The 19230-nt window shown below is 55.7% G+C and overlaps 3 protein-coding genes and 1 non-coding gene across 8 annotated transcripts; 2 read left to right on the top strand and 2 right to left on the bottom strand.

Annotated features, from left to right (window-relative positions):
• Positions 1 to 1523: 1523 nt before the first annotated feature.
• Positions 1524 to 13193, bottom strand: AGRP (agouti related neuropeptide). Of its 3 annotated transcripts, none has more exons than XM_085589750.1 (4): positions 12880 to 13193; positions 2757 to 2955; positions 2425 to 2519; positions 1524 to 1796 (listed from the first exon to the last, which is right to left on the bottom strand). In XM_085589750.1, the coding sequence occupies exons 2-4, from the start codon at positions 2938 to 2940 to the stop codon at positions 1605 to 1607; spliced, it is 471 nt and encodes a 156-aa protein (XP_085445876.1). In that variant the 5' UTR covers positions 2941 to 2955; positions 12880 to 13193; the 3' UTR covers positions 1524 to 1604. The 3 variants fall into 3 exon arrangements, with proteins under 3 accessions (XP_085445876.1, XP_085445875.1, XP_021396735.3); XM_085589749.1 differs by lacking the exon at positions 12880 to 13193 and adding an exon at positions 4746 to 5088; XM_021541060.3 differs by lacking the exon at positions 12880 to 13193 and adding an exon at positions 3727 to 3862.
• Positions 4739 to 10989, top strand: LOC110476252 (SNF-related serine/threonine-protein kinase). Of its 2 annotated transcripts, none has more exons than XM_085589746.1 (6): positions 4739 to 4882; positions 6523 to 7145; positions 8579 to 8720; positions 8888 to 9100; positions 9201 to 9338; positions 9486 to 10989. In XM_085589746.1, the coding sequence occupies exons 2-6, from the start codon at positions 6557 to 6559 to the stop codon at positions 10324 to 10326; spliced, it is 1923 nt and encodes a 640-aa protein (XP_085445872.1). In that variant the 5' UTR covers positions 4739 to 4882; positions 6523 to 6556; the 3' UTR covers positions 10327 to 10989. The 2 variants fall into 2 exon arrangements, with proteins under 2 accessions (XP_085445872.1, XP_021396734.3); XM_021541059.3 differs by lacking the exon at positions 4739 to 4882 and adding an exon at positions 5550 to 5684.
• On the bottom strand, positions 11595 to 11667 carry TRNAK-UUU (transfer RNA lysine (anticodon UUU)). Its single transcript has one exon. It is a non-coding gene; the product is annotated as a tRNA-Lys (tRNA).
• On the top strand, positions 12799 to 17050 carry SETD6 (SET domain containing 6, protein lysine methyltransferase). 2 transcript variants are annotated; one of them, XM_021541116.4, is made up of 9 exons: positions 12799 to 12842; positions 12962 to 13060; positions 13146 to 13290; positions 13799 to 13940; positions 14244 to 14438; positions 14584 to 14707; positions 14953 to 15133; positions 15339 to 15481; positions 15975 to 17050. In XM_021541116.4, the coding sequence occupies exons 1-9, from the start codon at positions 12816 to 12818 to the stop codon at positions 16284 to 16286; spliced, it is 1368 nt and encodes a 455-aa protein (XP_021396791.3). In that variant the 5' UTR covers positions 12799 to 12815; the 3' UTR covers positions 16287 to 17050. The 2 variants fall into 2 exon arrangements, with proteins under 2 accessions (XP_021396791.3, XP_021396792.3); XM_021541117.4 differs by lacking the exon at positions 13799 to 13940.
• The last annotated feature ends 2180 nt before the right edge of the window (positions 17051 to 19230 follow it).

The raw sequence follows: 19230 nt of genomic DNA, 5'->3' as shown, positions 1-19230 counted from the left end.
ATGCATATTCTATGATTGGCTTTTCACCAATATTACAATGAATATTATATGTGTAATGTTAGAAAGTTATGCTGTATTAGTTCTCTTAAGTAGTGTGTTAAATACAGTTTTAGGTTCCAACATAATGTTAGAGTAGAGACTGTGTATGTGGGGGAAAGTTTGTTTTTTTTTAGGAATGAGATACTCGCTTTGAGGAACATGTAAATCTTCCAAAGAAAAGGAATTTATGGTTTTCTTATCAGAAGAAGCAAATTTCTTCAAGCCTTGCTCAGACTCAAAGATGCCTTGGGGATTAAAGGAAACAGTTGACATACAACAGACAGAATTCTTGTTTTAAATAGAATGTATGCAGACCACGAAGGATATATGAATATGCAACAGGCTGTTGCTTTTAAGGTTATTCCTTTGTTCACAAGGGATGCTTTTTGTGACTTGGTGTCCAAGAGCATCTGGACTTTGCTTTTTATTGTGTTGTAATTGTCCTAACTCTAAACTTTATTACTCTAATTGTATTACTATTTTTATAACCATTTTATTATTATTAAACTTTTGAAATTTTAAAAACCAAGTGTTTTTCACACTCCCCTTCACTGCACCTAAGCCGCTGAGAGTGACACAGGCAGGAGGAGGAGACACAAGTAAAGTTCACAGTGTCAGCTACTGCTGAGACAGCACTTATACTAGTCAGGAAATACCCACCCAGTTAAAGGGCTTTGCCAGGAGCTGCTCTGTTAAAAAAATAAAATATTTTTGTTTGATGTAAAGGTGTTGCAAAGTGTGGGATATGTCAAGGTTATATTAAGGCAAGATGTTCTTTGATGTAAGACCTCAAACCTAATCAGGAAGAAAGGAGACCTGATCAGTGGAACAGGCAGCAACCAGCACCCCTCACTCAAGAATATCCTGGAACAAGTTTTAAGGATGTAGTAAGTCAAAATGGTGATGTATGCCTACGTGTATGTTAACATGGCAAAATTCTCAAGGTCCATGCATCCTAGAGCTGAGCTGTCTTCACTGTTACACTGAAAATCATGCCTGCAGGGTCAAAAAGACCCTTCCCCTGAGCATGAGTAAAGGTTACCTGGATTAAGTTACGTGATTTCTATGGAAATTACTAACCAGTCTTAATAGAGGGGCTGTCCTTGGGAAGTTACTAACCTTGAACTTCTCTGTGTAAATAATGGCACAGAAAGTCTGGTGGGGTGTGCTGGATTTGTGGAATAGCACTGAGCACCCAGGCTGGGGCAGCTCTGAAATAAACAGTCGATGTCCCTCTGAGTGTGTCATTATTGGCTCAGAGCACACCAGGGAACGAACCCGATTTTGTGGGTGACAGCAGCATAGCCAGAACATCACCTGGGGTGCCCCTGCTGCTGGAGCAGCACTTACATCACCAGGAGAGGCACGTCTGGTTTGACGTGGGTGTGTCCTGGGGACACTGCCCAGCTGTGCACGGGCCACCCCACTTTGCTGCCACCCCCCGAGAGCCCGAGCGGACACGTCACACCATTCCCACTCTGCCATGGCTTTGCAAAGGGCTGCTTTATTGGAGCTGCAGAGAAGGAGGCGCACGCAGGGGCGAGGAGCCGGCAGCCCCACGGGCGCTAGTTCTTGCCACAGGGGAAGTTGGTGCTGATTTTCCTGCAGTAGCAAAAGGCGTTGAAGAAGCGGCAGTAGCAGGTGGCACAGGGGTCACAGCAGGGGATCTGGTGGCCGAGGCAGGACTCCAGGAGACGGACGCAGCGGCGGGGGGAGCGCTCCTCACGGCCCTCAGCTTGCAGTTCTGTGGATGATGCCTGCAGGGGAGAGAGGAGGAAGAGGAGGGGAAGACCTGGTCCTGGACCACTGTGCCAGCAATAAAGAACCGTGTGGGAGAGAGCCAAGAGTGACTGCTGAAACTTGGCATTGCCAGCAGCAGAGGCTTCTGTCATGTTCAACTCCAGGCTCTATTTTCTCTTGGAAATCACTGCTGAGCACTGTGGACTCTCTGCAGGTTCAGCAGTGCACTCATCCACAGTGTCTTATGGCCTTTCTGCACACATTTATTTTGAAGCACAGCCTGGACTTTAGCAAACGGTGCTGTGCCTTCTGCCCAAACAGAGACACTGGGGGCTGAGCCAGGCAACACAGGGCACTGCCCAGCAAACTCCTGCTCTGCAGAGGCTTCCTGGGCTGTGCTTGAGCTTAATTAAGTGGATTACAGGAGCACAGGCTTGGACCACTCTCCTTTGAGTGCTGGAGCCCCTTGGAGGTCTGAGCAACCTCAGCTCATCCCAGCTCCTCAGGTGAGGGACAGATAGTCCTGTACCAGGCAGCACCGTGCTGGGCTCCAAACCCCCAGCCCCAGGGACATAGAGAAGGCTGCTGTGGCCTGAGGCTGCCCTGCTCTTAGGGGTGTCTGTAGGAAAGCTCAGGGAGCCATACCTGTGTTTCCAGCAGGCTGCCTCTCTGCACGAGGTCACCATCAGCTTCTTGGACCCCCAGGGCCATCTGCTCAAACCCCAGCCTTGGGAGAGCTCCTGCGGGATACAGAGAGGAGGCTGCTGGAGGGTCAGCTCAGGGTCTTCTCCCTTTGCTCGTGTGTCCCCACAAGAAAAAAAGACCCCGCTCCCTGTGGGCTGCCAGGCTGCTCTCACTAGCCAGGGCCAGGAGAAGCTGTGCTGCATTAAGGGGACCCCCAGTTCAGTTTTGGGGCCCTGGGTTTTCCAGCGAGCGGCCGCTGGAGTCAGTGAAGAGCAGGCGGCCGCAGCACTCACCTGCCGGCTCCACAGACGCCTCCTTGCCTTTCCGCTGCAGGCTGGCCTGCCGGGCTCTGTCCACCCGCTCCAGCCCGCCGCTCGCCTTCTGCAGGTGGCCACAGCTGAGGTCAGCAGTCCTGAGATCCAGGGCAGCCTGGATTCCCTGCAGCAGCCCACAGCACAGCAGCAGCACGTTCAGCATGGTCCTGGGGGAAACCTGTGCAGAGGGGCCTGGCTGGCATCAGCCCACTGCTGGCACCTGGCCTGTCCCATCCACTGCCATCATCCCCTGCCACCTTGAGAAGTGCCGTGTCAGCGAGGGCAAGCCTCTGCCAGCACAGCCACCACTCCCAGCTGTTTCTTCCCTTGGACCTGAGAGCCTTTTTTTGGGCCCGCAGACACCTGGGAGCAGGAGCCCCCAAAGCTGTCATGTGCTGTGGGGCACTGCACATGTGTGAGCACATTTATGATCTCCCCACAGAAAGGAGTGTCCAGCAGAGAATGGATTGAGATTTGATCTGTTTTGCATCAGTTCAGGTTCTTCTGCTCCACACACAGCAACCACCAGACACATTGAGGTGCACAGTGTGTGGCCAAAACATCTGACACAGCTCCTGCCAGGCTCTAAGCCTAGAAGTGCCACTAGAATCTGAGTGCTGGGCAGGAATATGGACCACAGCACACACAGCTGTGGGCTTTGGGGGCCTGAAGGCTCTTAAAAATCTTAGGGAGCGAAAGGAAAGGGGCCAGGAGGTGGTATCCACCAAATGTCAGCCAAATCCTTGGAAACCCTGTGCCTGCTGCTTGGGCAGCCTTGAGGTTCCAAACCTGGCTCCAGCAGCCCAGTGCTGGCCACTCTTCATCTCCCCATCCCACAAAACCACCCAGCTCTTTGCTGGGAGAGACCCCTCTGCACTGTGGGGAGCCCCACAGCCATGGGCATCACATCCCGCATGCTCCCGAGCCCCTTCCCGTGGTGAGCACTGACCTCTCCCAGCAGAGAGGGGGGTTGCTGTCCGCTGCTCCCTGAGCTCGCTGGAAGCTCCGCTACCGCTCTGCCTCAGTGTCCTCCTCCCCACATGTTTACTGGGATTTATATCAGCTTTTCATTAATTAAGTGCTGTAGCCACATGACTTTGCTAACTAACAGGTAGGTGGGAGTCTCTGGAAAACGGGCTTTGTCTGGATAGAGAGGCAGCCAGCGGGGTGATGCATGGGAGCGGGGGACTCCTGCTTTGTGCCTTGCACAGCTGCAGGAAGGAACAGATCCCTGTTAGCTCCAAACTCACAAGTTTTCTTTGGAAGTGATCCCCACTGTCCTTTGGCCCACTTCCCTTTCCAGCACCTAGCCTGAGGACATCTCCTAGTTCCCAAATACAGAAATAACAGGGCTACAATCTCCTTACCAAAACCATGCCAAGCTTGACTGGTTTTCAAAGGGAATGTTGCCTATCTGTATCTTCTGTCAAGCATCCACTCATAGTGCAGAGCCTCCAGTAAGTCCTCCAGCTCCTGACCACATAGCATCTGCAGATTCTCCAGGCTTCCACCTGTGCTAACTGCATCTCTTACTCATGTCTTATTTGGAAAACCTGCATCTCCCCAGAGCCAGGCTCCTTTGGGGAACACTTGTGGTCTTGAGTGGCTTCAGCCGTACGAGGAACTGGGGGAATAAGATATAACAGGAAGGGTTCAGCAGGCTCTTACATTCCCAGCAGGGAAGGCTGACAGCCCAGGTTCTTCTCTGCCCTCACCAGGTTCTTCCTAGACTGAGAGGACCCCTCAGGCCTCCCAGCCTGTCCTCAGCAGAGTGAGACACTGCTCCTGGCTGCAGCACCATCTCTGGGGCTCTTGGCACGCTCCCTCGGCTCCTACATCCCCTGTCCTGGCATGACCTGATTCCTGCTGCATTGAAGGGACAGGCTGAGCAGGCACCAGTGAGGAGTTCATCTGCCATGTGTCATTTTCTCCAGTTGCGCGTGGCTGCTGGAAACACTCGGCACTCACCTGGGTCCCCCAGTGCACCACACCCGGTCAGGATGCCCTGCCACAGCACCCGGATGCCTCCTGCACCCCACATGCCTGGACAGATTCATCTGGGGCGAGAGGCCGGTTCGGCAGCCCTTTCCACCGCCGAGGCCCAGGTGGGTGCCGAGTGTCCCAGGCAGCCCCAGCCCCTGCGTTGCTCAGCCGCGGGTCCCCGCTGCCCGCAGCCCCCGCACGGAGCCCCAGCACAGCTCATTAGCGCCTGTTTGCAGCCGGCGGGGCCGCGGGCCAGGACTTCTGGGAAAGCATTAACGGGAACGAGGGCGGCCGCGCTGAGAGCTTTTTAATCTGCAGGAGCAACATCTGCTTTGTGCGCATCCCCATCGCCAGTAACGAGCTAAATGAGGCGGCCGGCCGCTCGCCGGGCCGCTTCCAGGAAAACACGGGCTTAAAGCGAGGGGGAAAGGGGGGCCAGGGCTGCGCTCCCGGCTCAGTGGTTCAGGCTCCAGCGAGGCTCGGAGCGGGTGATGGAGTGGGTTAGTGGCACAGCAGAGATGCCCATGAGCGGGCATCCCGAGCAGAAGCCCCCAGCGGCGGGACCCTCCGGAGACAGGCCCGGGCTGGGGGCTCTGCCTCTCCTCCTGGAAGCATCAAGGCAGGCGGCTCATTTAGCTCATCACCAGCCCCCGTTACCGCTAAGGCCAAGCGAGTCCCCGCTACCCCAAACAGGCGGTAACGAGCCGGGCCGCGGGAGCTGCGTGGCAGCGGTAGGCAGGGGCTGCCCCTCGGAGGTGCGATGAGCATCGCCCCGGCCCCAGCGCCGCCGGCCGGGCCCTTTAAGGCGCGATCCCGGAGCCGCCTGACGTCAGCGGGGCGGGCGCGCCCGGGCACCGCAGCCCGGCGGCCGCAGCTCCGCGCCCCAGCGAGCGCGGCTCCGCCGGGGCGCACCGGGTGATCGGGGTGGGTATCGGGGTGCCCGGGGCGCTAGAGGGGGAGCATGGGGGTGCCCGGGGTGCTGAGGTCTGGGGGTGAGGGCATGGGGTGGCAGGGATGTTGGGGATTGGAGATGGGGATACGGGAGTGACAGGGGTGCTGAAGACCTGAAGGTTGGTGTTATGGGGGGGTGCTTGGAGTGCTGGGGACTGGAGATGGAGGTCTGGGGGTGCCAAGAGGTGCTGGGTAGTGGAGGTGAGAATACTGGGGTAGCCAGGATGCCGAATATCTGGAGGTTGGTATTATTGGGGTGCCCAGGATGTTGGGGTCTGGGCATATGGGGTGACAGGGGCACTGGTGATTCGGAGGTAGGACTACGAAGTGCTCAGACTGCTGGGAACCAGGAGAGAAGCGGTATGGGGCTGCTCAGGGTGATGAGGGACTGGAGGCAGGAGTATTGGGGTGCCCAGAGTGCTGCAGTTCTGGACATCTGGAGGAGAGGGTTTCAAGATGTCCTGGGGTGCTGGGAAATAGAGGATGTATCGGGATGTCCAGGATGCTGGGAACTGAAAGTGGGATGTTGGAGTGCTCAAGATGCTGGGGACCTGGACATGGGGATTATGGGATGCCCTAGGAGATGGAAGATGGAAGTATTGAGATTTCCAGAGTACTAGGAACTGGAGATGGGGATACAGATGGGGGTCTAGGTCCTGGGATGGGGACTGGGAGGCAGAGTGTCAGGGGTGCCCAGGCTGCTGGGCACCTGATGTCCTGGCGGTGCTGTGTCAGTGCTGCTGGGGGACCTGGTATTCGGAAGCACCCCGTCCCTCACCCCACATTGCTCAGCATCTCCTCCATCCCACAGCGCCTGATGCCCGTCCCCACCTGACGGCAGCGCCATGGCCGGGGCACAGAGCTGCGGCGAGGGCAAGATCGCGGGGCTGTACGACCTGGAGCGCACGCTGGGCAAGGGCCACTTTGCAGTGGTGAAGCTGGCCCGGCACGTCTTCACTGGGCAGCGCGTGGCCGTCAAGGTGATCGACAAGAGCAAGCTGGCGGGGGAGGCGGCGGGGCAGCTCCTGCAGGAGGTGCGCTGCATGAAGTTGGTGCAGCACCCCAACGTGGTGCGGCTCTACGAGGTCATCGACACCCACGCCAAGCTCTACCTCATCCTGGAGCTGGGCGACGGTGGGGACATGTTTGACCACATCATGCGGCACGAGGGCGGCCTGGCCGAGCCACGGGCCAAGCACTACTTTGCCCAGATCGTCCATGCCATTTCCTATTGCCACAAGCTCCACGTGGTGCACCGCGACCTCAAGCCCGAGAACGTGGTCTTCTTCCAGGAGCAAGGGGTGGTCAAACTCACCGACTTCGGCTTCAGCAACCGCTTCCAGCCCGGCAAGATGCTCACCACCAGCTGCGGCTCCTTGGCGTACTCGGCACCAGAGATCCTGCTTGGGGATGAGTATGATGCCCCAGCTGTTGGTAAGGGCTGAGGGCTGCCCTGAGGACCTGCCTCCCCTCCTGTCCCTTGCCTGGAGCATGGTCTTGCCAGCTGGGTACCACCTTCCACTTGGCCCCTTACACTAGGAGCACACAGTGGCACTGCTGTCCCTGCAAGGAACAAGCCTGTCCCTTGGGTGCTTGGCTGCCCAGCCCTGCCCTGGCACAGCAGGGTCCTCCCCGCAGAGACCATCCCGGCATCCACAGAGATCCCATAGAGTGATGGTTGCCAGAGAGGGGAAAAAGCCCAAGCAGGCTGTGAGCCTGGTGTGGCAGCTGCCAGGAGAAGCAGTGTGAGGATACAGCTGCCAGCAATCTGGCGCTGGTGGTTATTTGGCGGGGCGAGGCAGGAAGGAAATCTGCTCGGGATGCTGCTGTTTGGGCGGAGGAGCTCCGAAAGTTTCCTTTGCTCCATCCCCGCCCTGAAAACCACTTCCTCCCCATGGCTCTCTGTGCTCTTCCTGCCCTAGTGCAGGGGAGGTGCAGGGGTCTGGGGAGACTGTCCAAGGACACAGGGAGCTGGGCTGGGGGCTCCAGGAAGCTCTGCTGTGACACAGGAGACGTGGGAGGGAAGCAGGATCCGAGCTGGCTGGCTGGCTGGAATTAGGGCAGGAGGATTTAGCAAAGCAAAACACGAGCCCTTAAAGGCAAAAGCCCAGCGTTGGCTCAGGGAAAGGCGGATCCGAGTTGAGAACAGGGATAGCTTATGGAGGCGGTAGAAAAATAAGCTGGTGGCGCTGCAAAGGGAAATGAAAAGAGAAAACCGACGCAGATGAGAAATTTTCGAACACTTGACTTAAGCAGCTGAAGGTATTAGCGGAGTGCCCCAAGGCATGCTCAGCATCCTAAACCCACACATCTGCAGGAATTTGTGTGCTGGGCAGGAGGAGCCAGTGAAGATGCTTCTGGCTCCATCCCTGTTCCCAGGACAAGGCAGCAATCCTGCTCCAGCTGGTCCCTATGCAGCTGGAGAGCCTAGATCGGTGCTATATCCCTCTCTGATGCTGTTGTGTCTCCTAAAGCACAGCCCAGGGCCAGGATGGTTGTGGTGGGGTTTGGGAATCAGGAGCTGAGGAATCACCTGAAGCAGTGCCATGGGTGGGTGTGTGACAGGGGGGAGTGGGGAGGGGGGCAGAGCTCAGGGCTGGCCTTCCTGTCCCTACCTGGACAAGGTGATAACACCTCAACTGTTTTGGTGAAGTCCCTTGAGACCTGGTTGGATGTGGGGATGGGACGGTCCTTCCCTGCCTTGGTGGGAGTATGGTCCCCCTCTCCAAGGGCAAAGACCTCTGTTACCTCCAAGGAACCATCCCAGTGAGCACTGGTGGGCAGCCCCTCCCAGGGTCCCTGGGGTAGGGAATCTCCTGGGCCATGGTGAGTGCAACCTGAACTGCTGCTGCTGCTGCTTCTTGCAGACATCTGGAGCCTGGGAGTCATCCTCTACATGCTGGTGTGTGGCCACCCCCCCTTCCAGGAGGCCAACGACAGCGAGACCCTCACCATGATCATGGACTGCCGCTACACCGTCCCCCCACACGTCTCGGCACAGTGCGCTGAGTGAGCACCACCCCCTCACCGTACCCCCAGACCCCAACTCGCTGCCCCCGGGGTGGGTGCCCCAGCCCTGGCAGATGCCTGGGAGCTGAGGTGGGGAGAGCAGGCAAAGCGGCTTACTTTGGGATTCACGTAGTGTGCAGGGTTGCAATGTCACTCCTTTTCCCCAGTCTCATCTCCAGGATGCTGCAGCGGGACCCGAAGCAGCGAGCATCCCTGGAGCAGATCGAGGGCCACACGTGGCTGCAGGGGGTGGACCCGTCCCCTGCCAGCCGCTCCCTGCTGCCCCTCACCTCCCACAAGCGCGTGTCTGAGGAGGAGCACGAGATCATCCTCCAGGCCATGATGTGCGGGAACATCGCAGATCGGGACACCATCCAGGAGTGAGTGACGGGATGTGGGGGCGGGAGACCCGGTGAAGGGCTCTGGGGGTCCCTCCAAGCATGTCCTTGTGTGCTGCTGCAACTCCCTGGTCCCACACAGGGCGCTGGAAGCCGACCGCTACAACCACATCACGGCCACATATTTCCTGCTGGCGGAGAGGATGCTGAGGGAGAAGCAGGAGAAGCAGGGCCACCGCCTCAGTCTCGTTTACAACCTGGCCAAGGAGGTACAGAGCAGGTGAGCCCCCCTGCTGCCGCCCATCCTGTGTCACCCTCCCCCCCATCCTGGGTCCTCAGTGCAGGGTCTTGGCCGGACCCCTGTCCTTTTCCTTGCCACAGCCCTTGTGATGCCCAGCTGGGCACTGACACCTCTCCCCTTCCCCAGGCCCAACCTGTCAGACACGTTCGGCTCTGCGGGCAGCGCCGGCAGCCTCCTGCCCTTCACGGAGATAGGCGGCCTCGCCGGGGGGCCCCGGCTGCCCTCTGGAGGGGACATTGGCGGCCGGCAGCCCACCGGGACCCTACTGAAGGTCCCTGCCGTTGACACCACCATCACCAAGAGCACCCCGGCCCTGCAGCAGATCTGTGAGGAGGAAGAGGAGGACGAGGAGGAGGAGGAGAGACCCAGCGCAATGGAGAGGAAGAGCAGCTCTCTGAACCAGGAGCAGATGCGAGCCTTCCTGCGCGCCCACCGCCCGCCCGGCCGCGGGGAGGTCTGGGGGCCGGGGGTGGAGCTGGGGGGCTGGGGCGGGCGCTCAGGGATGCCCTGGGCTGGGAAGGGAGTGAGTGGGAGCCGGGGTCTCCCAGTGCTGCGGGGAAATGGAGGTGAGCCCCCGAGGAGGGAGGAGGACACAGAGCCTGGGGGCTCCTCAGCAGAGTTCCCCAAGGAAAAGGGAGCTGTCCTGTCACCCCAGAGCAGCTCAGCTGAAGTGCCCCAGGTATTGGGGGCAGAGACAGCTCCTGCCACCCTTCCAAGTCCTGCAGACATGTCCCCAGGGCAGGGGGAACAGATCAGCCCAGCCCAGCAGTCGGTGGAGAGCTCAGGCCCTGAAGGGGGAGCAGAGAGTGTGATCAAGCTGGACCCGGGCAAGAGCAAGGGGGGCAGCCTGCGGGACAGGCTCCTGCAGTTCCCGCTCTGCGAGAAAGCCCTGGCCTTCAAACTCCGGCCGGGCTCCAAGGAGAGCCTCTTATCCCTGGGGCAGTTCAACTGCTGCCATGTCATTTAAGGCCCTGGGACTGGCCCCGCTGTGGGGACTGGGAGGGCGCCACTCCCCTGCCTTTGGCCTGTGGTGGCTGCGGGGCTAGCGGGTGGCACAGTGCCCTGCTTTGTCACCCATGGTGGCCACCCTGCCAGCACCCAGCCCTGAGCCCGCTCTGACAGACCATCCCCTGGACAGGCCTGCCCAGGGTGAAGCAGACTGGGGTCCATCCCAGCACCGGCCAGTGTGGCCCCAAACCTCTGGGAGAGCTCCATGACCCCGCCGGAATGCGATGGACCACGACACTTTTTTAACTACTAGAAATAATTTTTTTAAATAGTCTATTTTAATGTAATTAAATAGAGATTGCTATATCCCCCCAGACCCCTCAGTGCCCCAGCCCCACAGTGTGCATGGCCTGGGGCTGGGCTGTCCTGCCTGCAGCCCCCCCACCAGCCCTGGTCGGGGCCAGGCACAGCCTGGCCCGTGACCCCAGGCTGTCCCCTGGGCCCTCTCTGCAAATAAGCTTCCTATTTATTATCTCTTTGTTTTCTTGCTGGCAAGAAATGAATGACGACGGAGGCATGGGCCGGAGCTCAGCCTGAGCTGTGGCACATGCGCCTGGAAGGATCGGAGCCGCTGGGAAGCAAAGTTTGTCAGGACAATAAAATAAACTCGTGGGTTGATGTGGGTGCAGTGTCATTGCAGAAACATCTCTGTCCCCCCATTCAGGGCACCAGGGGAGGCTTTAAGGGAACATCTGCCTGTGCTGGGGTGGGCAGGGGCCCAGAATGGAGCTCGGGGCAGCACAGATGGGAGTAAGGACAAGGATGATGAACACCCAAAGGTGAGAGATGACCTGGGCATGCCAGGAGGCAGGTGGAGGGTGCTGCACATCCCCTTGAGAGTCAATCACACTCAGCCTTCAGGGTGCCCCCAATAGCTTTCCCCACTCTCAGCCTGGAGCCATCCCTGAGCCCCCAATTTCAAGCCCAGCCTGGGCTTCCTTCCCTCCAGCTCTCCTTGTTCCTTTGCTATCCATCCATCCGGATAGCTCCCTTGTCTGTCCTCACCATCCAACATGAGATCTGAGTACTGGGTGGTTGAACAGAGCAATCTGTGTGGGTCTGAGGTGGGATGGAGCCAGCTCAAACACCTCGGGGAGTTGGTGATGGGAAAAGAAGGACAGGGGTGCGCCCCAGGTATGCTGCAGCCCCCACAGGGCCCCAGCAGCAGGAGGGGGATGCTGCTCCTGCCCACACACTCTTGTTCTTGATTTTAAAGGATAAAGCCACCGCCTGAACAGGGGCTTGAACCCTGGACCCTCAGATTAAAAGTCTGATGCTCTCCCAGCTGAGCTATCCAGGCTCACATTTGGGCAGGGGGTGCAGGTCTGTCACAGGTGGGGCACCCCGCTCTCCTCAGCTTGCAGGGACAATGTGGGCACCCTCTCTGCTATTCCCCGCTCCCCCAACGAGGCTCCCAGCGCAGGCCAGACTGAACCCGGGCTCTGGGAATGTCCCTGGGCGCTGACCGGGCACAGGGATGCGCCCTGGGAAGATGCCGCTGCCGCAGGGATGCGGGGCAGGGAGAGGAGCAGGAGCTGCGGGAGCGGCTGTGAAACCTCCCCGCTCCCCGAGGGAGGCAGGAGGGCCCCGCGGGGACGGGAGAGCGGCGGCTGCGGCCGGTCGGGCTCCGAGCTCTGCTCTGGGGCTGCGGCAGCCTCGGCTCCATCGAGCCCCAGCGGCGCTTTGCAGGAGCCGCGTTAGAGCGGAGCGAGGGAGGCTGCGGGAGCCGGGCCACCGGGACACGGAGCCGTGGGGCACCTACAGCTGCCACCCACATACTCCACTGCCCTTCCTCCCCATTCCTCAGGAAGGGCCCTTTTGCTCTATAGGGAACCCACCCTGCCAGTCCAGCCTGCCCAGCTCCGAAGGGACCGGAGAAGATGAAAGCCAAACCCAATTGCAGACAGGGCGGGGGGCCCCAGGGACAGCCCGCAGAGAAGCCCGTGGGGGCTCTTCAAACGCCTCGTGCGCACTAATTGGCTTCATTAGAGCAGCCAGGGATGATCAGCCCCGCTTGTGCTGGGGCTGGGGACAGCACTAATGAGTCGGGGAACGGCGGCCTCGGGACGGGAGATCAGAGCCCACACGTACGGTGGGACTGTGCGTGGTGTCGACTGAACAAGAGCACAAGCTTAATTATCCTGATTAATTAGAGTCTGCTGCTTTTACCCCATGTCTGGAGCTGTGACCGCACCGGTGCGCGGCCTCCCGGCAGCCACGGAGGCACCGGAGCCCCCCGAGGTGCACTGGCCCGGGCTGGACACACCCGCAGAGAGACGCGTGGTGGTCCCTGGATGCCACCGAGAGGCACCATAGGCACCTCAGAGCCCTAGGGAGGTGCTCGGAGGCTCCCGGCCGCTGCTGCTCCGGCGCTTTCTGTCCCTTTCCGGCCACCGTCGGCCGGCCCATGGGGCGGAGCTCCCGCCCGGGCACGCGTGGTGCATTGTCATGGCGTCGGCGCCCAAGCGGTTCAAGGTGCGGGGCAAGGGGCTGCGGGGAGCTGGGCACGCACCTGCTCCTGGGACGGCGGCGCTGAGGGGATCCGCGATCGGCCTCGTGCCTCCTTCCCCTTCACCCTATGTTCCCATCCACAGGCGGCGGTCGGGAGCGGCGCCCAGGGGAAGAGTAGTGCCGACCCCCTCGCCGGGTTCCTGGCATGGTGCGGGCGGGCCGGGGTGGAGCTGAACCCCAAGGTGAGGCACGGCGGGCCGGCCCGGGCACGGCCTAGGGCCGCCCTGGTCTCTTCGCTCCGCCCCTCACCGCTCCCTCCGGCCCCAGGTCCGCCTGAGCAGGGAGGGCGCGGTGGCGGGGTACGGGATGCTGGCCGCCGAGGAGCTGCAGGCGGGAGAGGTGCTGTTCACCATCCCTCGCACGGCGCTGCTGTCCCAGCACACCACGTCCATCCACGCACTCTTGCAGGAAGGTGAGTGCAAGCTTCTTATGTCACTCGAGTCTGCTGTACCTTTTAAAGGAGTAAATGGGTCTGTGGTAAAGCCTCGGGATCGTTTCTGATTTGTGTAGGATGCTGTAGGGCTGTTTGATACCAGGTAGGAAAGGGGAGGGCTGGGCATCCCCTCGCTTCCCTCAGAGCTGTGCTGCACAGGGAGAAAAATCCATCAGTGCAAAATCTCCAGCTTCTGTACTAAGCTGCTTTCCTTGAAGCACTGTTAAAAGAAGAGTTCATTGGTTCCTCAAGGCATGAAGAGCCTCAGGCTGAGGAGGGCAAGGCCATGAGGCCTGGAAGAACTCATCTGTAGCTCCAGAGAAGCTGTCTCTGGTCCTGGTTCAGCTCAGGACAAACACAAGACAAACTTGAAGAAAAGCTCAACCCCGTCTCCAAGCTGAAGACAGGCATGGAGGCTTGTCATCTAATAATTTGATTCTGAAATGCAGAACAATTAAGGTTTTCTCCATCCTGTCTGGTTCTGCAGCCCAGGAGTCCCTGCAGAGCCAGTCCGGTTGGGTCCCTCTCCTGCTGGCCTTGCTCCACGAGTACACAGCCAGCAGCTCCCACTGGCAGCCGTATTTCTCCCTCTGGCAGGGCTTCCGGAGCCTGGACCACCCCATGTTCTGGTAAGGTGAAAGCAGGGGGGCTTGGGGAGGCTCAATCTTACAGCTGAAGGCAGGCGCGGGCCAGGGGGTGCTGAGTGTTGTCCTGGGAAGGGATGTGGTCCTGCTGGGTGACCCCAACCCTCTGTCTGAGCCCTTTGCTGGCACTGGCAGGAGCCTGAGGAGCCCTCCTGGAGTTACATTACAGGCAGAGCTAGAGAACAAGGACCTGGAGAGCATGGGGAAGCTGTGATTTTTAAGGAGGAAGGAGTTTATAGACCCTTAGGCCTAGCACTGATGGAGAAGAACCTGTTTTTCTTGCAACAGGCCACAAGAAGAACGAACAAGGCTCCTGCAGGGCACAGGCATCCCAGAAGCTGTGGACAAGGATCTAGCTAACATCCAGCTGGAGTACAATTCCATCATCTTGCCTTTCATGGAGACCCACCCCGACATCTTTGATCCCAAACTGCACACTCTGGAGTTGTATAAGGAACTGGTGGCATTTGTCATGGCTTACAGGTGAGAAGTAAGGGCTTTGCTCCAGCAAGGAGCACGGACAAGGAAGTAGGAGTACAGGCTACGTCAGAGGTTGCAGCTGCACAAGAATCTAAGTGTAAGGTGAAGCCTGCCCTGTGCAGCTGTGTGTACCACTGGCTTGTCTTAGCTTTCAGGAACCTTTGGAGGAGGAAGAAGAAGATGAGAAGGGGCCCAATCCTCCCATGATGGTTCCTGTAGCAGACATTTTGAATCATGTGGCCAACCACAATGCCAACCTGGAATACTCTCCTGTGAGTGCAAAGCTGTTGTGCCAGGCATTGTCACAGCTTGGTTCTGTTTTACTAAGACTTACGGGAATGGATGCACAACAGGGTGGGGTCTCAACCCAGGGCAGCAAGTCTGGCCTGGATCTCATTAAAACAAAGCCCTGCTGCATGTTTGGTTAGGAGGAGCTCAGGGTCATCCAAGTCTCTGAAAGCTCCTGTTGAGCAGTTGGATCAGCACAGCTCAGATGCTCTCCTGTCCCTGCTTGCAGCAATGTTTGAGGATGGTTACAACGCAGCCCGTGAGGAAAGGACAGGAGATCTTCAACACGTATGGGCAGATGGCCAACTGGCAGCTGCTGCACATGTACGGCTTCGCAGAGCCCTACCCCGGCAACAGCCACGACACAGCCGACATCCAGATGGTGACACTGCGCAGGGCGGCTCTGCAGCGTGAGTGCCACCCCAGCCCCTCTGGGACAGGATGGGGCAGGGATCTCTGTTCAGCAGGCATGACATGAAAAAGAATTCTGTTCCGCAGTATTTCAGGGGTTGCGGCCATGCCTTAGTTTTCTGCCTCCTTTTTCCTGCTCCATTCACCCTCCCCACCTCCACTGCCATCCTGGCTATATTCAGAGCTCTGCTGTCTTCAAAACAGGTGCCAAAAGTGAAGCACAGCAGCAGCTGGTCTCAGAGCAGTGGGACTTCTTGTGCCAGCTGGAGATGGTGGGCGAGGAAGGTGCCTTTGTGCTTGGCTGGGATGAGGTGCTGACAGAGGAAGAGCTGTCCATGACCCTCAAGGTAAGAATGGCCCGGTGGGGGAAGAACTGCAAAAGTGAGCACAGAGTGCAGCTGGACACATGAGCAGTGCAGAATGGCTCAGTGAAGAGGACAAGCACCTGAAGGCAGTTTGGCACTAACAGTCCTATGTGAACAGTGGTAGGGGGTGAGGCTCCCCAGCTCCCAGGTGCTCTTAAGTCATCTTCCTCTCCTGAAGTAGCCATCCAGTGTGAATTCACACACTTGAATGGCTCCACAGGCACTGCTGTTCTAGAAAGCTGTCACAACTTTGTAGTTGAGAGCTGAGATGCTTTGCAAGACCTACCAATACCCAGATTTACTGTTTTAATGTTCTTCTAGCCCACAATTACTTGCACTTAGGTATCTAAGCCTGTTTTAGTCTCTTTAGTGCAGCTGAGGAATAACCCTCCATGTGGCTCTGCTGTTCCACAGAGGAGAAAGCCTTATATACTCACACTGCCAGTGATTTATCCCTTTGCCTGGGTCACTACAGGTGCTCTGCATGTCAGAAGAAGAATTCAAGGAGTATAAGGAGCAAGATGGCTGGGAAGATGACAGTGAGGAAGAAGAAAACTCTACCCTTTCAAATGAGGCCCTCTCCAGACTTAAAACCCCTTGCAAGAAGCTCCTTTATGACAGTGTGCTGCTGACCCTGGAGTCCTATGGGGCAGACCTGAAAGCAGAGCAGGACTTGCTAAATAACAAGGAGGCTTATGAGAAACTGAGTCGAAGGGAGCAGCAAGCGCTGCACGTGCGCTACGGACAGAAGAGGATCTTGCATCAGCTGCTAGAGCTGGTACAATAGAAACCACAGTGCCCCTGGCCAGGACCTGGCTGGGGCTGATCCCGAGGGAAAGGTCAGCCTCTGGCCACCTCTTCTGCAGCAGAGAGGACAGACAGCAAGAGTGACTGCGGGTCCACTTGTCCCTCATACAGCACATGGATTTTTAGCTACCTCTACGTAAAGAAGGATCTTCACAGCACAAAGGTGGTTTTGAGTGGCCTTAGTGTACCATGAGAGCTCAGGTAACACAAATGCCACCTTTTTCCAGACGTTTTAAGAAACCCCAGCCATCCTAATGGCTGTTTTAGGAAGGCAGACACACTGCCAGAACAGCAGAGGATTCCCTCATTCAGCATCGGAAGTTTATGGCAAGAACTGCTCCTTGTCCAGATTAAGAGGACAGAAATCCATCCAGCTGGTAGCTCTTACCTTAGAGAGGTTCAGAGTAAATATCTGGCAGATGGACCTGCTGACAACAGTAAACTCTTCATCTGTACATATTTTATGTTAAACATGTTTGAGAGTACAAGTCCATCTAGCTGGTCTTCATGTAGGCTCAGTATAACAAATATTTCCTTTTATTTCCACAAAAGGTATTTCTGTGTGGGCTTCAGACTAACTCAGGCCGAGCACTGTCACAGTTCCACAGCTGCTGCAGGCTGAGCATTTGATACACACCCTCTGCTTGATGCAGTTCTACCCTGAACTCACTTTGGTTTTGCATGACAAAACACTGAGAGTTGACAGGCCAAGCTGTATTTAATAAAAATGAGTTTTCTTACCCAGTCCATGCTCTCTACTTCAGCAGCGTGTGAAGTCCCATCTAAGCAGGGGGATTGTTGCTGCTGCTGCAGTTAAAAGTACTGCAGACAAGCAAAACCCACATTGCACTCATGACCAAGCTCTGCTACAGCCCTGCCTGCAGTGCGTGGGGACAGGGTGGTTTAACAGTACTGAGGGGAGCTTGTTCTGGATTCCCAGCTGGGACAATAGTGAATTTGATCAGAATCACACACAACTGCCACTAGCCTTCATAGAGACATTGTTAAAACTGGTATTTTGGTATCCTGTGTCCCCAAAGTAATCATATTGGAAAACGTACATGTCACAGGAGTATTATGTTTTGTATCTTGGTTAAAGTTTGGGGTTTGGGTTAAAACTTGTTTTTTTTAGATGTGCCCAAATTTGGTGATGACCAAAGCATATAAAAGGTTTGAACACTGCAACAAGACTTCGTTATACCTACTGTTTGTAATTGTTTGCCTTCATGGGCATTGGATGTTCCACCTCACTGGAGAAGGGCATTTTGAGAACTTCATGTTTACACTCTATTTTTGGATCAAGGAGAAAGCTTGCAGGGGATTTGCTTACTAACAAGAAGTTGATTATGTGGTGGCCTTCATATCTATTAGAGAATTATGAAAAATGGCTTCAGAATGGATCCCGCAATTAATGTTCCTTTGTTGCCAGGAAGGTAAACAGGGCAAAGTACCAGATGTTGATCTGTTCTTTGCATTGAAGAATAATGATAAGGCTTGGAAGGAATGTGGATTGATGACAATAGACTCTCATGTTTTTGCACTAGAGAAATAAAAAGGAAGTATAATGAAGAGAATGAGGTGAAGAAGAGAAAGGAACGGGGAAAAGAGATCAGGAAAGGAAGGGTAAATTTGGTTGATTGCTGTGATAGTTGGAAGGGTAGGAGGTAATGTAAGGCAATCAGATTTCAACTGGTTAATTCCCATCTAGTAGGAAAAATTCAACAGAGTTACTGTAAGCAGAATAGGCACTGGAAACAAATGCCCACAGAACCCAGGGCGCAGGTAATCCTGAAAGATGGGAGACTCCACAAGTAGGAAGACTGCTTACACTCAACTGGGATTTAGACTGAGAGGTCCACAGAATCCCCAACAGAACTTCCTGGTTACAGTAAATTTGGGGAATCAAAAGGTAGAATATCTAACAGAGGAGCACTTAGATGTAAATAAGCCTTCAGTAAACAAAGCACATCTATAGCTGGAGCCATAGGAACAAAGGAAATAAAGCCATTCTTCCAGCTACTCAAATTTGGAATTGGAAAGAGTTTTATAAAATTTCTGTACATATCCAAATGCCCAATGCCATTATTAGGAAAAGAATTAAGTACATTAAATGCAAAAAGAACCTCTGAAAAAGGACAGATCCATAAACCAGAAGAAAAAGCCCTGGGGCCATAAATGTTTATGTTACAGGATCAAAAACACCCAGAGAGGAAGAGATACCCATAAAAATACAAGATGGGGTAACTCCTCTCACGTAGGTGACTGGCACTCCTGCAAGATCACAAAAAGCAAAATTGATAACAATCCAATTAAAACCAGGCACAAAATAGGTAAGATGAAAACAATACCCTGTTCAACTGGAAGCCAGAAAAGGGCTAGAGCCAAACACTGAAAGATTTATTAGCTTTGGGTTGCTTCAGGAATGCCAGTCAGTTTAATACCTCAATTCTACCCATTAAGAAACCATACTCAGATGAATATCACCTAGTCCAAGATTTAAGAGCCATAAAGCTTGCACACAAGATGTGCATCAACCACATAAAAAGAAACTGGTAAATGATTTAGGGCATTAGACTTGAAAGATATTCCCTTAAAAAATGTATCCTTTTGTACCCCACTGGATGCCAGAATTCAGGAACTGTTTGCATTTGAATGGGAAAATCCTCAAACAGGGCGCTGTCAATTATGCTGCACTGTTTTATCATAGGGATTTAACAACAGACATACAATTTCTGGAAAACAATGTATAACTTTGTGTCCTTGGGATTGGATATGGGAGGCATAGTAAAAAGTATAGTGAAGAAGAAATGAGAACTGTGTCCACAGTTCCAGCTTCAAAAGGCTCAGTTTCAGTACAGCTGCTGACCTGGCAAAGAAATGCCATGGAATTTTAGGATTTAGCCACAATCTACTCCTTGACACAG

The sequence above is a fragment of the Lonchura striata genome, chromosome 11, assembly GCF_050655825.1.
Source record: "Lonchura striata isolate lonStrDom1 chromosome 11, ASM5065582v1, whole genome shotgun sequence".
Classification (NCBI taxonomy): domain Eukaryota; kingdom Metazoa; phylum Chordata; class Aves; order Passeriformes; family Estrildidae; genus Lonchura; species Lonchura striata.
Note: the sequence above shows the minus strand (reverse complement) of the source record. Positions and strands in the feature narration are given on the sequence as shown.

Excerpts from the sequence above, each read along its gene's own strand:
- AGRP (XM_085589750.1), bottom strand. The coding sequence starts at position 2,940 with ATGCTGAACGTGCTGCTGCTGTGCTGTGGGCTGCTGCAGGGAATCCAG. Across the intron at positions 2,520-2,756 it reads GGCGTCTGTGGAGCCGGCAG|GAGCTCTCCCAAGGCTGGGG; the intron begins GTGAGTGCTGCG and ends TGTATCCCGCAG. Across the intron at positions 1,797-2,424 it reads GCAGCCTGCTGGAAACACAG|GCATCATCCACAGAACTGCA; the intron begins GTATGGCTCCCT and ends TCTCCCCTGCAG.
- LOC110476252 (XM_085589746.1), top strand. The coding sequence starts at position 6,557 with ATGGCCGGGGCACAGAGCTGCGGCGAGGGCAAGATCGCGGGGCTGTAC. Across the intron at positions 8,721-8,887 it reads GTCTCGGCACAGTGCGCTGA|TCTCATCTCCAGGATGCTGC; the intron begins GTGAGCACCACC and ends CCTTTTCCCCAG. Across the intron at positions 9,101-9,200 it reads GATCGGGACACCATCCAGGA|GGCGCTGGAAGCCGACCGCT; the intron begins GTGAGTGACGGG and ends GGTCCCACACAG.
- SETD6 (XM_021541116.4), top strand. The coding sequence starts at position 12,816 with ATGGCGTCGGCGCCCAAGCGGTTCAAG. Across the intron at positions 12,843-12,961 it reads CGGCGCCCAAGCGGTTCAAG|GCGGCGGTCGGGAGCGGCGC; the intron begins GTGCGGGGCAAG and ends TCCCATCCACAG. Across the intron at positions 13,941-14,243 it reads CTGGACCACCCCATGTTCTG|GCCACAAGAAGAACGAACAA; the intron begins GTAAGGTGAAAG and ends TTCTTGCAACAG.